The 12,983-nt window shown below is 45.2% G+C and overlaps 1 protein-coding gene across 2 annotated transcripts in view; it reads right to left on the bottom strand.

Annotated features, from left to right (window-relative positions):
- Positions 1–12,983, bottom strand: part of RFX4 (regulatory factor X4) — a 164,217-nt gene that overhangs the window by 89,246 nt on the left and 61,988 nt on the right. Inside the window, exon 4 of one of the 2 annotated variants that reach the window (XM_029205461.1) lies at positions 2,697–2,820. In XM_029205461.1, coding sequence (XP_029061294.1) covers positions 2,697–2,820 — 124 coding nt within the window. Of the gene's footprint in view, positions 1–5; positions 17–2,696; positions 2,821–12,983 lie in introns of those variants that run through there. The other variant, XM_029205463.1, reaches the window with a different exon arrangement.

The following is a 12,983-nucleotide window of genomic DNA, read 5'->3' as shown; positions in this document are numbered from 1 at the left end:
CGGACCCGTGTCCCCTGCATCGGCAGGCGGACTCTCAACCGCTGCGCCACCAGGGAAGCCCTTGGATGCCTTTTTAAATGACTATTTTGGAAGCACCTGGCACTGTAATTCTTCTTAGAGAGGAAATTTATTATTTGGGAAAATATTCTGAAAAGCCATTTGGATTAAATGAGACTTGTGGGCATAGATGCCAGCAGGAAGCGAGGACTAGAAAATAGAGGAAATTTGGTGGAGGTTGTCCCAAGAAGGAAGGAGAGGGAGAGTGCAGGGGGCAGCAGGAGGCGGTAGAGGAGGACAGGAGAGGCAGCAGAGCAGAGAGGGCGGGACCAGCTGTGGGGAACTGGCAGGAGGGCCAGGGAGCGTTTTGGGATGGGACCCCTTTCCATGGGACCACGTTCCATGGGACCACGTTTGGGATGTAAACTACCGCTGCACACTTCAGTCTCCTAGGACGCTTTAGTCTACATGGATGCTTTCTGTGGACTGCCTTGTGCAAAGCAAAGAGGACCCTGAGTTTCATCCCTAGCTCATGATGGTACAGAACAGGGCTGTCCACTAGAACTGTCTGTGGAGATGGAAATGTTTTATTTGCACTGTCCAATATGGTAGCCTCTAGTTCCATGTGGCTACTGAGCATCTGAAATATGGCTAGTGTGACTGAGGAACTGAATTTTAATTTTGTTTAGGTTAAACAACTGGGTGTGGCCAGAGGCTACTGTACTGATAGCACAGGTGTGCAGAGAAGGGGTATATGCAGAAGGAGGAGTCTCAAGTCAAGGTGACCCTGAGGATGCAAACACCCTGGGACTTGCTGAAATCTTGGGGGCAGATTTGAGACTTGAAATAGGAATGGAACTGGGATGCTGGGAGGAGAGGAAGAGTTAAATCGATTTTACCTAGATCACAAGGTCAAGGAAACCCTGAGCTGACAACAGGGTTACAAAAGAATTTGAGAGAAAAAGGAATAGAAGGTCCTTACACAGGCAAATTGGAGTTTCTAGAAATGCTGAATTTTTTTGTTTTTTGGTTTTGTTTTTGTTTCAGAATCTAAGTTAACAAATGGCTATCTGTATCTGTGCACAAGCATCTCATGGAAAATTCATAATAACAGTTGTAATGGCACATGGTAGGTGTTACTAAATATCTGAGCGACCAGATGACTGAGTGCACAGTACCCTACATCAGCCCGCCACCCTCTCAGATGAATCTTGCAACATCCCAGGAAGAAGGCAGGGGTTAATTCCCATTTCACAGCTGAGAGGACTGAGTCTCAGAGAGGTTAAGTGATAAGTCCAGGAGAGCTAGGATTCTTGGTCTTTTGGTTCACCCAACCTGACTCTCCATTTCGGCCTCTGGGAGGGAGTGTGTAGATGCAAGAGAATGTTCCAGGATCCCAGACACAGGACAGGGATACACTCCTGCTGTGCTCTTCCTTCTCCCACTGCTGAGAGGCTCTCAGTGCCCCTCTCTAGACTGGGAGCCCCTCCACAGCAGGACCCATACCGGGATCCCTCTGAGTCTCCACTGCCTGACACAGTGCATGCCACACAGCCAGTCTCAGCCAACACTGCCCAGCTGAAGAAATGAACGAAAGAAACAGCAAAGGTGGTTTCGCCACTGATTTTTTTAAAAATTCTTTTCACTTTGGAGAAGGAACATTATTAACCCATCACACAAGCATTTTTCCCTTCCTAAGTCACCACAGAGCATCTTCCCATTTACTGAGTGGAGCCAATTCTCAGCCACTCAGTTTCAGACTCTCTGGGGTGGTTGGCTCAGGCCTAATATTGCCCTTTGTTTTTTCTTGCTGATGATTTATCTGTTGAGGATCTGAAAAGTGAATTTCTGAAACACTGACCCCTTCCTGCCATTTCAGTCCTTGTTACGCTTGCACTCAGAAAACTGGTAAGGAATAGTGGTGCAGGACAAGCTTGCCTATTTTTCATTAGTCGATGTGGAAAAATAGTTACACACAGGAAAAAGAAGCTAATAAAAGGAGAAAGAGTTTAGATGTATTGACTCAAATTAAATTGAATATTTTTGGGGTGTAAAAAAATCTAGATCTTTATCAAATAAACACATGAGTTCCAATAGCCTTCCTTGGCCAGCTGAATATGAATGATCAATGGTGATGATTTTTTGTAGAGAGAGCCCTGAGTGTGGAATGTATTTTTAGCATAAGTGGATAGAGAACAGTCAGGCCTGCAGTGATATTACAAACAGTACCACCCCCAGCTGAGGACTCCCAGACCTCCAAGCTATGATACAAGGCCACTTCCCAGTTTCTCTAAGGCTCTCACATTACTAAGCCAAGCAGTTTGCCTGTCCCAGGCTCACTGACATATACATAACACACTTGCAAGTTCAATATTTGCCGCTCAGAGAAAAGAAGTTACTGTCTGCAAATTAAGTACCAAGGAAATTCAAGGTAGACATTCACTTTTACTTTACAACGTGTCTGAATTGTTTGAAATATTTAATTAATTAATAATTACTTTGGTATTACTCTGTTTTGGTATTTGGTTTGGTATTACTCTGTTAACAACTGTTTGAAATTTTTACAGCAAAGTAACCAATGTATTTACTTTGGTAACCTAAAAAAAAAAATTAAATGATTTAAAACATGATTAGGAACTGTGCATAAATTACTTAGAAGTAGGGAAGAAAAGGAAAAAGTCTGGTGAAGTTGGACTCACCTTTCCGAAGCTGGCAGCGTTGACGGGCTGGGTGTCATTCTTCTCGCAGAAGTCCAGGTAATGCATGTAGAGGGCACTGCGAGGGATGCAGACCCCTTCTGCAATCTCATAGTTCTCCTCCAGCCTGGGGAAATAAAAGCCCAGTGAACAAACCCAAGAAAGAAGGATCTGTTCTTTCTAGTCCTCCTGCAGAGATGGGCAGACCTGAGAAATAACTCTTTTCTTACAGATGGGGAAACCAAGGTCCACGAAGACAAAAGTCTGCCTAAGGTCAGGAATGGTGTTAGCAGGTTAGCAGGATCAGACCCCTGGTCCCTTTGGGTATGACCTCAGGTCACTTTTCCAGTCCAAATTCCCAGTCCCTTTCCTCTGCGTTGCCATTGGCCTGACCACATTCTGGGTGAATCAGATTCCCCCAAACTCCAAAAAATGATAGAGGATATTGCAGGTGCTCCCCTCAGCCAAGCTACCCACTGTGTAGCCATTCCTGATAGGTGTTAAAATCTTGGGGCTTCTTGGCTAACAAGAGCAGCAGAGTGAGACAGCCTGGGAAAACAAATGCCCCGGCACAGGCTGGACAGCTAGACAGCCACCAACCCACTGCTGAAGGAGGTTACATGACCACAGCAGGGAGTTGAATTGCTTGTTTCCTTTAGGCTCACCTTCCCTGCTGTACTGGGATTATATGATTCTACACCCATTACCTTCTTAATGACTATAGGTTAGGGTTTCAGGGTAGGAACTTTTCCATCTGGGTTCAAATCCCAGCCTTATTACTTGCTGGCTTGGTGACCTCGGGTAAGTTACTTAACCTCAGCCCTCAGTTTCCTTTTGGAGGTACTGACTGTAACTGCCTCTCAAGGTTGTCATGACAATCAGATGTAATGTGTGACATGCATCAGCATGGGACCTGGCACATGGTGAGAGCTTAGTAGGCGTTAGACCTCATTATCATCCACTTTTCTGCTCCATAAAACATTTTGGGGCACTCAAGATGTCCAGAATTTGTGCTAGATACTGGGAACATAAAAGTAAACTAGATACAGTTGTTGGTTTTTTTTTCCCTCTTTAACCCAAACACCAGAATGTAGGCATCCAATCATCAAGTTCCCCCTCACCACCATGTCAGCTGTGAAGAAAACAGAAGACAACAACCAACACACTGGTGTTCATTGTGGATGTCAAGGCCAACAAGCACCAAATTAAACAGACTGTGAAGAAGCTCTATGACGCTGACGTGGCTAAGGTCAACACCCTGATCAGGCCTGATGGAGAGAAGAAGGCATATGTTTGACTGGCTCCTGAATATGAGGCTTTGGATGTTGCCAACAAAGTTGGGATCATCTACACTGAGTCCAGCTGCCTAATTCTAAATATAAAAGTTTTCACTGTTAAAAAGAAAAGAGGGCTTCCCTGGTGGCGCAGTGGTTGAGAGTCCGCCTGCCGATGCAGGGGACGCGGGTTTGTGCCCCGGTCTGGGAGGATCCCACATGCCGTGGAGCGGCTGGGCCCGTGAGCCATGGCCACTGAGCCTGCACGTCCGGAGCCTGTGCTCCGCAATGGGAGAGGCCACAACAGTGAGAGGCCCGCGTACCACAAAAAAAAAAAAAAAAGAAAGAAAGAAAAGAATGTAGGCGTCCAAAAGAATCAGGCTCCTTTGTCATGGACACTTTGGAAGGTTAAACATCTCTTCCAACAAAACTGCTGGGGCACGTGACAGTTTGGGGACTTCTCTTTGGTCCCCGCTGCCTTCAGAGTGTGGGGCACACACTGTTCAATAGAAAATACTTCTCCTCTGACTGTGAACTGGAGATTAGGAAACAACCCCAAGTCATTTGGAACCAAGTTTGAGGGCTAAAGTGACTGGAATAACCTTTTTCTCCCAACTGTTTTTCTAGGGGTTCAAAAATAAGGCATGATGTTAAAACAATGAATTGAATGTCCTCAAGTGGCTTCTAACTTTCTCTGAGGGCACTTGCCAAAGAAGTGGTCCAGTGCTGTTGTAACTGAAGTGGAATGAGGACACGGCCTCCCGAGGTGCCCACTTGAAAGGGCAGTGCTCATTCGGCTCATTGCAACATGTGGTTGAAAGAAAATCCGTTCAATCATTTCATATCCAAACCCCACGGATGACGCAGAGGACCAAACAACCCGAGGAACGCTCAGACAAATGAAGATGCCTGTGCTGAGCCATCCCAGGTAGTCGCACCCACTCTCCCCTCTTCTGGGAAGGGGAACACTGAGTAACGCCTGACAATTTTTATAAGTGTTCCAGGAAATAGTTTATGCAATCCCTTCTAGGCAACCTAATTCCTTGAGGCTGGGGTGGTATCTGATTCACTTCTGCATTTTTAAAGTCCAACAGACTCCGTGGCACACAGCAGGTATTCAGTAAATGTTTGATGGATAGATTGTGTCAGTCATATATTCATTCAACAAATATTTACTGATCTCTTATCACCCAACAGGTGCTGGGGATACCATGGTGTGCAAGATAGCCCTTGTTTGTGCATGGAGAACAGATTAATGGTGGACAGGTGGATAAAGACACAGGTAATCTTCAATTCAACAAATATTTATTGAGTGCCAGGCAGTGTTCTAGACTTTAAGGAAACAGTGGTGAACAAAACAAAGGCCCTGTCCTGAAAGGGCTTACATTCTATGTGTCCCCAACATCATACATTGGAACTCTAAATGTATTTCCCTGTGGGAAAATGGTTTCACATAGAGATTAGGTTTCTTAGGAGTATCCTAAGCCTCGGGGCTGGTGTGAATGGGGATCAGCCGTCTAGTTTAGCCTGGACCCCTAAATGCCATTCACAGTATTGTTTCCCTATAAAAGTGAGTTCAAAGGTCCAAATAACCAGCTTATGCACAAACTCGTGGGGGTCATCTGAAAAATGCAGCTGTCACAAAATGGGGTCTCACAAACATTCTTTGTTTGGCCTGAACAGTGTTGGCCCAACTTTTAAAATTCAGGGCATTTCACATAAGAATCTGGATTTCTGGCTTCTTTTGAAAAGGCTGAGATCTGGCAACACTGGGCCCATGTTCCCGCGTGACAATTGGGCAGAGTTACATGTGCCCTCGAGTTGGCCAGAGTCCTCACTCCTCCCTATTTTTCTTACACCCAATCTATTTTCTCTTCCTTGTCTGCCTCCTGTAGGCTCTTGTGTTGACATAAGACACAATCTATGCCCTAGTTCACTTTGCAGTTTATTGTGGGGAGAATAATGCACAGAAATAAGAATATTTAACTACTACAAACTCCCAACCACAGGTGCAGAGGAATGTAGGAAGACAGAGAGATTACGGTGTAGATGGGAACAGATGACTAAGGTTTCATGATGAACTGGAATTAGAACTTTGTAACAACAACAACAGCTAGCATCTGTTGAGCTCTTACTAGGTGCCAGGCACGGGGTATACATTATCTCACAATAACCATTTGATGCCCCTATTTTAGATGAGGAAACTGAGGCACAGAGAGCGAAACTCATTTGCCCATGGTCATGCGGCTGGTAAATGGGAGAGTTTGTCTCACTGTGAACCACTGTGGTATTCTGCCTGGGAGACGGAGGGGGTTCCAGGCAAGGAGAACAGCAAGGCTAAGAGACAAACGTGGCTCAAGTTTTGGATGATGGAGACACTGGTCTGAGTGGAGAAGAGGGCTTGTAAAGGAGTATCTAAAAGGAAAGAACCATGGGGGAGGGGCATGCCGCATAAGAGAATACGGCTTGGCCTAAGAGTCTAGCAACCTCCAGAGTTGAAGAGTTACTATGAAAGTCTTATTTTCAGAAGGTAATGGAGTGTTACTCAGACAGGATTGAAAAAAATATTCAGAGACAGGAAGACCTGAGTGTTTCCAGGATGCTGTAGGAATAATACTAATGTAATCAAATACAATAGAATACTGCTCAGCCATAAGAAGGAATGAAATAATGCCATTTTCAGCAACATAGATGGACCTAGAGATTATCATACTAAGTGAAGTAAGTCAGAAAGAGAAAGACAAATACCATATGATACCACTTATATGTGGAATCTAAAATATTATACAAATTAACTTATTTACAAAACAGACTCACAGACATAGAAAACTTATGGTTAACCAAAGGGGTAAGGGGGTGAGCGACGGATAAATTAGGAGTTTGGGATTAGCAGATGCTAACTACTATACATAAAGTAGATAAAGAAGAAGGTCCTACTGTATAGGACAGGGAACTATATTCAATATCCTGTAACAAATCATAATGAAAAAGTGTGAAAACTAATATATATGTAACTGAATCACTTTGCTGTACACCAGAAACGAACACAACATTGTCAATCAACTATACTTCAATTTTAGAATGTAATCAACAACAGTAACTAGCATTAATTTAAAGTTTAATATGTTGTATTTGCCAGCAATGGATTGAGACTAAAAGAACGTTTAAAGAAAACAAAAAACAAAAAAAACCCCAAGTCTCATAGGTTTCCCCTTAGACGACTGAGCATGCCACTAAGCAATTTCCTTAGAAAGCTTAACTTCAACTCTTTAGGCTACTGTGTTGTGGGATATTTTCCAGTTTAATGCATAGACAAGAACAATCTGGGAAGCTGGAACTTTTTGCATAACCAGCTGTGTGCTTTTTGCTTATATTTACTAATGATTTTCTAAAATTGATTTTGGCCAGAAAAATCCATGGACACATTCAACAAACATGCATTTCAAACCATTCAGAATTCATCTTATAAAAAGCATATGGGGCTTCCCTGGTGGCACAGTGGTTGAGAGTCCGCCTGCCGATGCAGGGGACACGGGTTCGTGCCCTGGTCCGGGAAGATCCCACATGTCGCGGAGCGGCTGGGCCTGTGAGCCATGGCCGCTGAGCCTGCGCGTCCGGAGCCTGTGCTCCGCAACAGGAGAGGCCCGAGTACCACAAAAAAAAAAAAAAAAAAAAAATGCATATGATCCTTCAAATTATAGGGAGCCAGTTAAGTTTTTAAAGCATAGGAGTGCCAGGATCAAATTTATTCTCTGGAAAGGTCACCTTGGCACCTCTATGGTGAGTGGACAAGGAGTACTAGTGAAGACTGGCACATAGTGGCTGACTAGGTAGTACTTGTAGAATGAATGAGTGAATGAACGAACAAATGAGATCGGTTTGGAGCCACGTTAATAGTCAGGGCAGGAAATGATGGAGCATGGATTGAAGGAGTGGCTGTCAGGGCAGAGATAACACCTAGGCTGTGGGTCTCATGCTGCCAGATGTGAGGAGGGTGGGAGCAACCAAGGAAGCCCTCAAGTTCATAACTGGGTTGAATGGGTGCAAAGGGGCTCCATCCTCACGATTAAGAAAAGCTGAGGAGGTGAGTTACAGGGGTGGGAATAATGCTTCCAAATGTTGTGCTAAAGGGCATGGGTTCCCAGATAAATTCCTGGTTCCCCCCTCATTGGTTACTTTACTTAAGCCCCCTGTGCCTCAGTTTCTATTTGTTGTTTGTATGGTTCGTTTGCTCACTAAATCTGGTCAAGAAATCAGGATTAAATACAAGGTCAAGTTTAAAATACATCCCATTAAATGAATCCATAGCTGCAACAAACTATCAATATTTGAATCGTATGGGTGTAAGTCACAGTTCACACAGGCTGAGCTAATTAAGCAGGTACCTGCCAAAGGCCAGAGCCTTCTAAATAACTATATTCTTATCCACGTTTTGTTTCTCTTACTGGAGCTTCTTTGCCTCAAGGTATCTAGGTGGCTTATGACTATGAAGCATTTTAATAAGCTCTATGAGTGAAGACACGTAATTGGAGTTAAGGGCAACTTTGATGCTTGATGAGTTTCTACAGGAATAGCATCATGACACCTTTCCCCAAACCTTCTTACAAACCCCAGAGGGTCCGTGCATGTACCGAAGTTGCTAATTGAAATGCCAGCTTCCTGACCAAGGCATGGCAGAAAGGCAGTTAATTATTGCTCTTCATATCTGATGAAATTTCCCCTTTTCCTCCCCACTTTTACAGGACATCATTAGTCTGACATGGTGAACAATACTCCATTATACCTGGATATATTTTTTTTAATGGTCACCAAAACATTCTCCACGTCTTCCATTTTCTGATCTTCTATTTAACAATCTGATCATATTTGAAATGAGCCTATCCTATTATGGAGAGATAATGACCTCGGCCCACTAGCCAACATGAGTCATTATCTGCAGTACACATTTTTAAAAGACCTCCTCACAAGGTTTCAGCATGCGGCATCCGGGGGCACATGGTGGAAGCTTCGTATTAGTGCTTTACAGTGAAGAGCAGATGTCTCAGCGCATAGCATAATTTCTCCCTCTGCTCTCATTTTAAACGTATGTTTTCTTCTATGTTCACGTGGGCTTTCAGTCCAGCCTCCACTCCTCGAGTCCTTGTAGACATGTCTGGGACAGAAACTTTTTTCTTCTATTTTACCCAAAGAAAAGAAAACAGGATTTTTTTTTTTTTTTACTTGCTAAACATCATAATTTATTACTGAGGTTATCAGAGAGATCTGAGACCGCAAAATATGTGAGAAAAAAAAATCTGGCCAAACAATCAGAGCCAAACAATAGTCTAAACCCTTCAGTGGCTCCCCTCTGCCTCTCACAGAAGTTCAGATTCCTTACCTTGGCACCCAAGGCCCCCTATCTCTCTGACCCTGACTACTTCTCCTTCTCCAGGCTTCTCTGGCCTCACTCCCCTACACATACACTTCTCTCCAGCCGGCAGGACTGTCTGCCATTCCTCAAACATATCTTGCCACGCTCCCCGCTACGGTACACGTTCCCTGGCCTTCCCACCATGGGAGGGGACCCCCTCTGCTGGGCCTCACCCTTCAAGGCTCAGCTCAAATTTCTCTTTCACCAAACTGTGCTTAATTTCCACCCAGCCCCAACTGCTGATCACTCCTTAATCATTTCTTCCTTGACAAATTCACGTATTCATTCATTTGATAACATGTAGAGTGCTGAGCTATGTCTGTAGAGGAAAACACCTTGACTGAGCAGACACATCTTCTCCTCCTAGAGCTCTCACCGCCTCCTGGGGATTTCCACAGCTCTTCCGAACAGCTTCACTGAGAGACAGCGGTTTTACAGTCAGCGATCACTGAGTCTGAATCTTCCTTCACCACTTGCAAGCACTACAGCCTCAGGTATGTTACCTGAGCTCTCAGACTCTTGCTTCCTTCATCTGTAAAATGAGGGAAACGATACCCAACACCCATCTCCCAAGGTTGCTGTGAGGGTTAAACAAGAATCCAAGCACAGCCCTCAGCCCTCCAGCTGGCATATGTACATCACTCAACGGAGGGTAACTATTGGTGTCATTCTGTATTAGCGCAGAATATTCAGGTAACACTTCACATCTTAGACTGAAAGTCCTGTGAAGGCAGGGACCAAACCACACTTCTATTTATGCCAGCATAGTTCCTAGCACTGTGACCTGAACACGGTCAGTAACAGTGTGGAAGGAAGGAGGCGGGGCGGGGGTGTGTGTGTGTGGCAAGGCCTGGGGGCAAGGAAGGGAAGCAGGCTTTTGCACAGATCAAAAAAAAGTTTAAAAAAATCTTAACACCTGGGGGGTTAAAGGAAAAGCCTGTTTATATTAACAGATCTGATTTATATTTTCAAGCGCCTGCTCTTGTGCCAGAGATGTTCATATTTGCTATCGCTTCTTCCACAAATGGGTAACTTTATCTCCATGACATGGAGGAAGAAATGGAGAGTTGGGGAGGCTAAGTGACTTGCCCCAAACTACTCGGCTGGGAAAAGCCTGCCTTGGAGTATGAACTCCGGGACGATGCTTCTAAAGCTCTCACTCTGTGCTAGGGACTGACATCCATGTGCTCAGTGAGTCAGCATTACCTACTGAGCACCTACTATGCGCCAGGCACCGCAGAATACAGCAGTGAACGAGAAGACGCAATCCCCACCATCGCCTTTAGGAAGCCGACAGTTTCTCAGAAGGAAGATGGGAACCAAGGAGAGAACACCACCAGATGATAAATAAGTACAAAATGGTGGCATTTGGCTCATGTGGGCTCGGATTCTACAGAAGGCCAAAACAAATAAACAAAACCCACCCAATCTATTTTATTAAACTGCAACAATTAAGCCCACAGTTTGCTGCTGGGTGACAAACACGAGTTCAGGTGGGTCCCTGGTGTTTCTCCTAGGACCTCGCTGGCCCCGCCTCCCCTTGCTTGAGGGTCTTCTTATAAGGAGTCAGGCATTTCCCCCACGTGGGTGGAGTGAGACTGGGGCCATCTGCTGTGTTGAGTTGCCCTCTTCCAATAGGGGTAATAATCCTGCCTCCTCTACCCGATTTTCGTGAGATCCAGTGAGCTCAGCCAGCAACATCAGCTGGGGTAAGCCTGGCACACCAGGGGTATTGGCTCAACCTGTAAGTTTGGTCCTTGCTCAGCCATGGACTGAGTCAGGGATTTATTTCTGCCATTGCAATGACTCAACTGGACCAGAATCTACAGTAATCTAATCCAAATCTTGTGCTTTGCCTATGAGCTACCAAACTGGTGCTCCAGAAAGGCCTGGGATTAGCCAGCTTCTGGCATCCCTCTGTTCACTTTTTGATTAATCAAGTCCTTTTCTTTCTTTCTTTTTTTTTTTTTTTTGGACAAAAACTAGGCAGTACAGTAGCAGAGTGTCACAAGTTCTGTGCTGCTGCTAACCCACCTGTCGGGGCCTAGGCTACAGGTTGGCAGCCAGAGCGCTGGTGGCCCCGAATGGCAGTGGAGGGGATTTTGGCACCATCCTCTACCATAAACCACCCCCTTCAATCTTCCCTTTCCATCTCTCCCCTGCCTCTACTCATCTCCACTTCACCGTTACAAATAGGGCTGCAAAGAACATCTTCATATGTGTCCCCCTGCACACCTGGGGGAGTGTTTCTCCATGTCAGTACCCAGGAGTGGATGCACATATTAAAATGTTAATGGGACGCAAAATTGCCCATTCAAATGGCTTTACCATTTTATACCTTCATTCACAGCACAAACTATTTTCTGAAAATAAGAACCTAGCTCTACAACATAGCATCTCATTCTCTGAGACATTTACACCCTTCACATTGTCCTGCTTAAGCTACCTTTCTCCATCTCTGGCTGAGGACTTCTAGCGGGACATAGTCACACCTATTGGCACTATATGTCACTTCTGGTTACATTCAGAGCTAAAAATGTTTAGCCTCCCTTTCTGGAGTGAGGTGGACTAACTCATACTATGAAAGCAAATAAGGTTTTGCCACCGTTGAATAAAGAATTAAATCAGAAATGGGTACACAACGTCAGGTATTGGTGACATCCCGTGGGTCTGGTCTAGCAGCTGTGGCCGGGTCTAAAACGTCACCGTACTTCTTTGGCACACTACCCAGCCCAATTTTCTACCTCTGGCCTCCGAGAACATTTTAAAGAGAAACACCGAATTTATTTTGTTTCATATTGATTTGAAATATTGAAAGCCTAGCAATCACCCAAGCCTCATTTTTATTTTTTCAAAAGAAAGGAAAATGTCTCCCACGAAAGTGACAATTTGGTCTTCAATCCTCTTCCTTTGGGGAAGGGCCTCCCTTTCCCTGGAAACTGCAGACAGGGAAGTGTCTCCCCCGATGGCACACAGGAGCTAAGAGTGACACTGGCAACAAGAGAGGTGTGTGAGAGGGCGGGGCAGTGGAGGTGGACACGTGCTGGCAGCGAGTAGGCCAGGACAGCAGACAGGCTGCTTTCCCTGCCGAAATCCTCTTTGTGAATAGAGGTTATTGTGTGGCCAGGATTCCAGCAGGGCTCACCATCCCCAGTGGGTTGGGCTTTACTAACCTCATGACCAAGGATGCTGGAAAGTGTTTGGCGGAAGGCATTTGACAATATTTGCAGGCAAATATTCTGCTGGGAACTGCCTCCAGATTACATGGCCCTGCTTATTTTCAGCTGCTTGGCTGTTGTATTATTTGTTCTTAGAGTGGGGATGGTCTCTAGGGTGATGGGGAGGGGCTCTCGGCAAGGTGGGAGAAGGCAGAGAGGCAAATAGCTCCTAAACCAATTCCAGGAACAAGCCAAGCGTCCTGGGAGAACTGGGCACTATCAGGCCAGTGGCTACCACCTTGGCGGTGAGGCCAAGGTCCTTTCCTGGGGCTGCCTGCTACCCCTGGAGAGAGGGGACGTGAAGGATATAGATGCCTCGGAGGATGAGATGCCATGTTGCAGAGCTAGGTTCCCATTTTTTAAAAAACAGCATTTTGTATACTTCGGC

Source organism: Monodon monoceros, unplaced genomic scaffold, assembly GCF_005190385.1.
Source record: "Monodon monoceros isolate NGI ecotype Baffin Bay Population unplaced genomic scaffold, NGI_Narwhal_1 Super_Scaffold_6, whole genome shotgun sequence".
NCBI classification, from domain to species: Eukaryota; Metazoa; Chordata; class Mammalia; order Artiodactyla; family Monodontidae; genus Monodon; species Monodon monoceros.
Note: the sequence above shows the minus strand (reverse complement) of the source record. Positions and strands in the feature narration are given on the sequence as shown.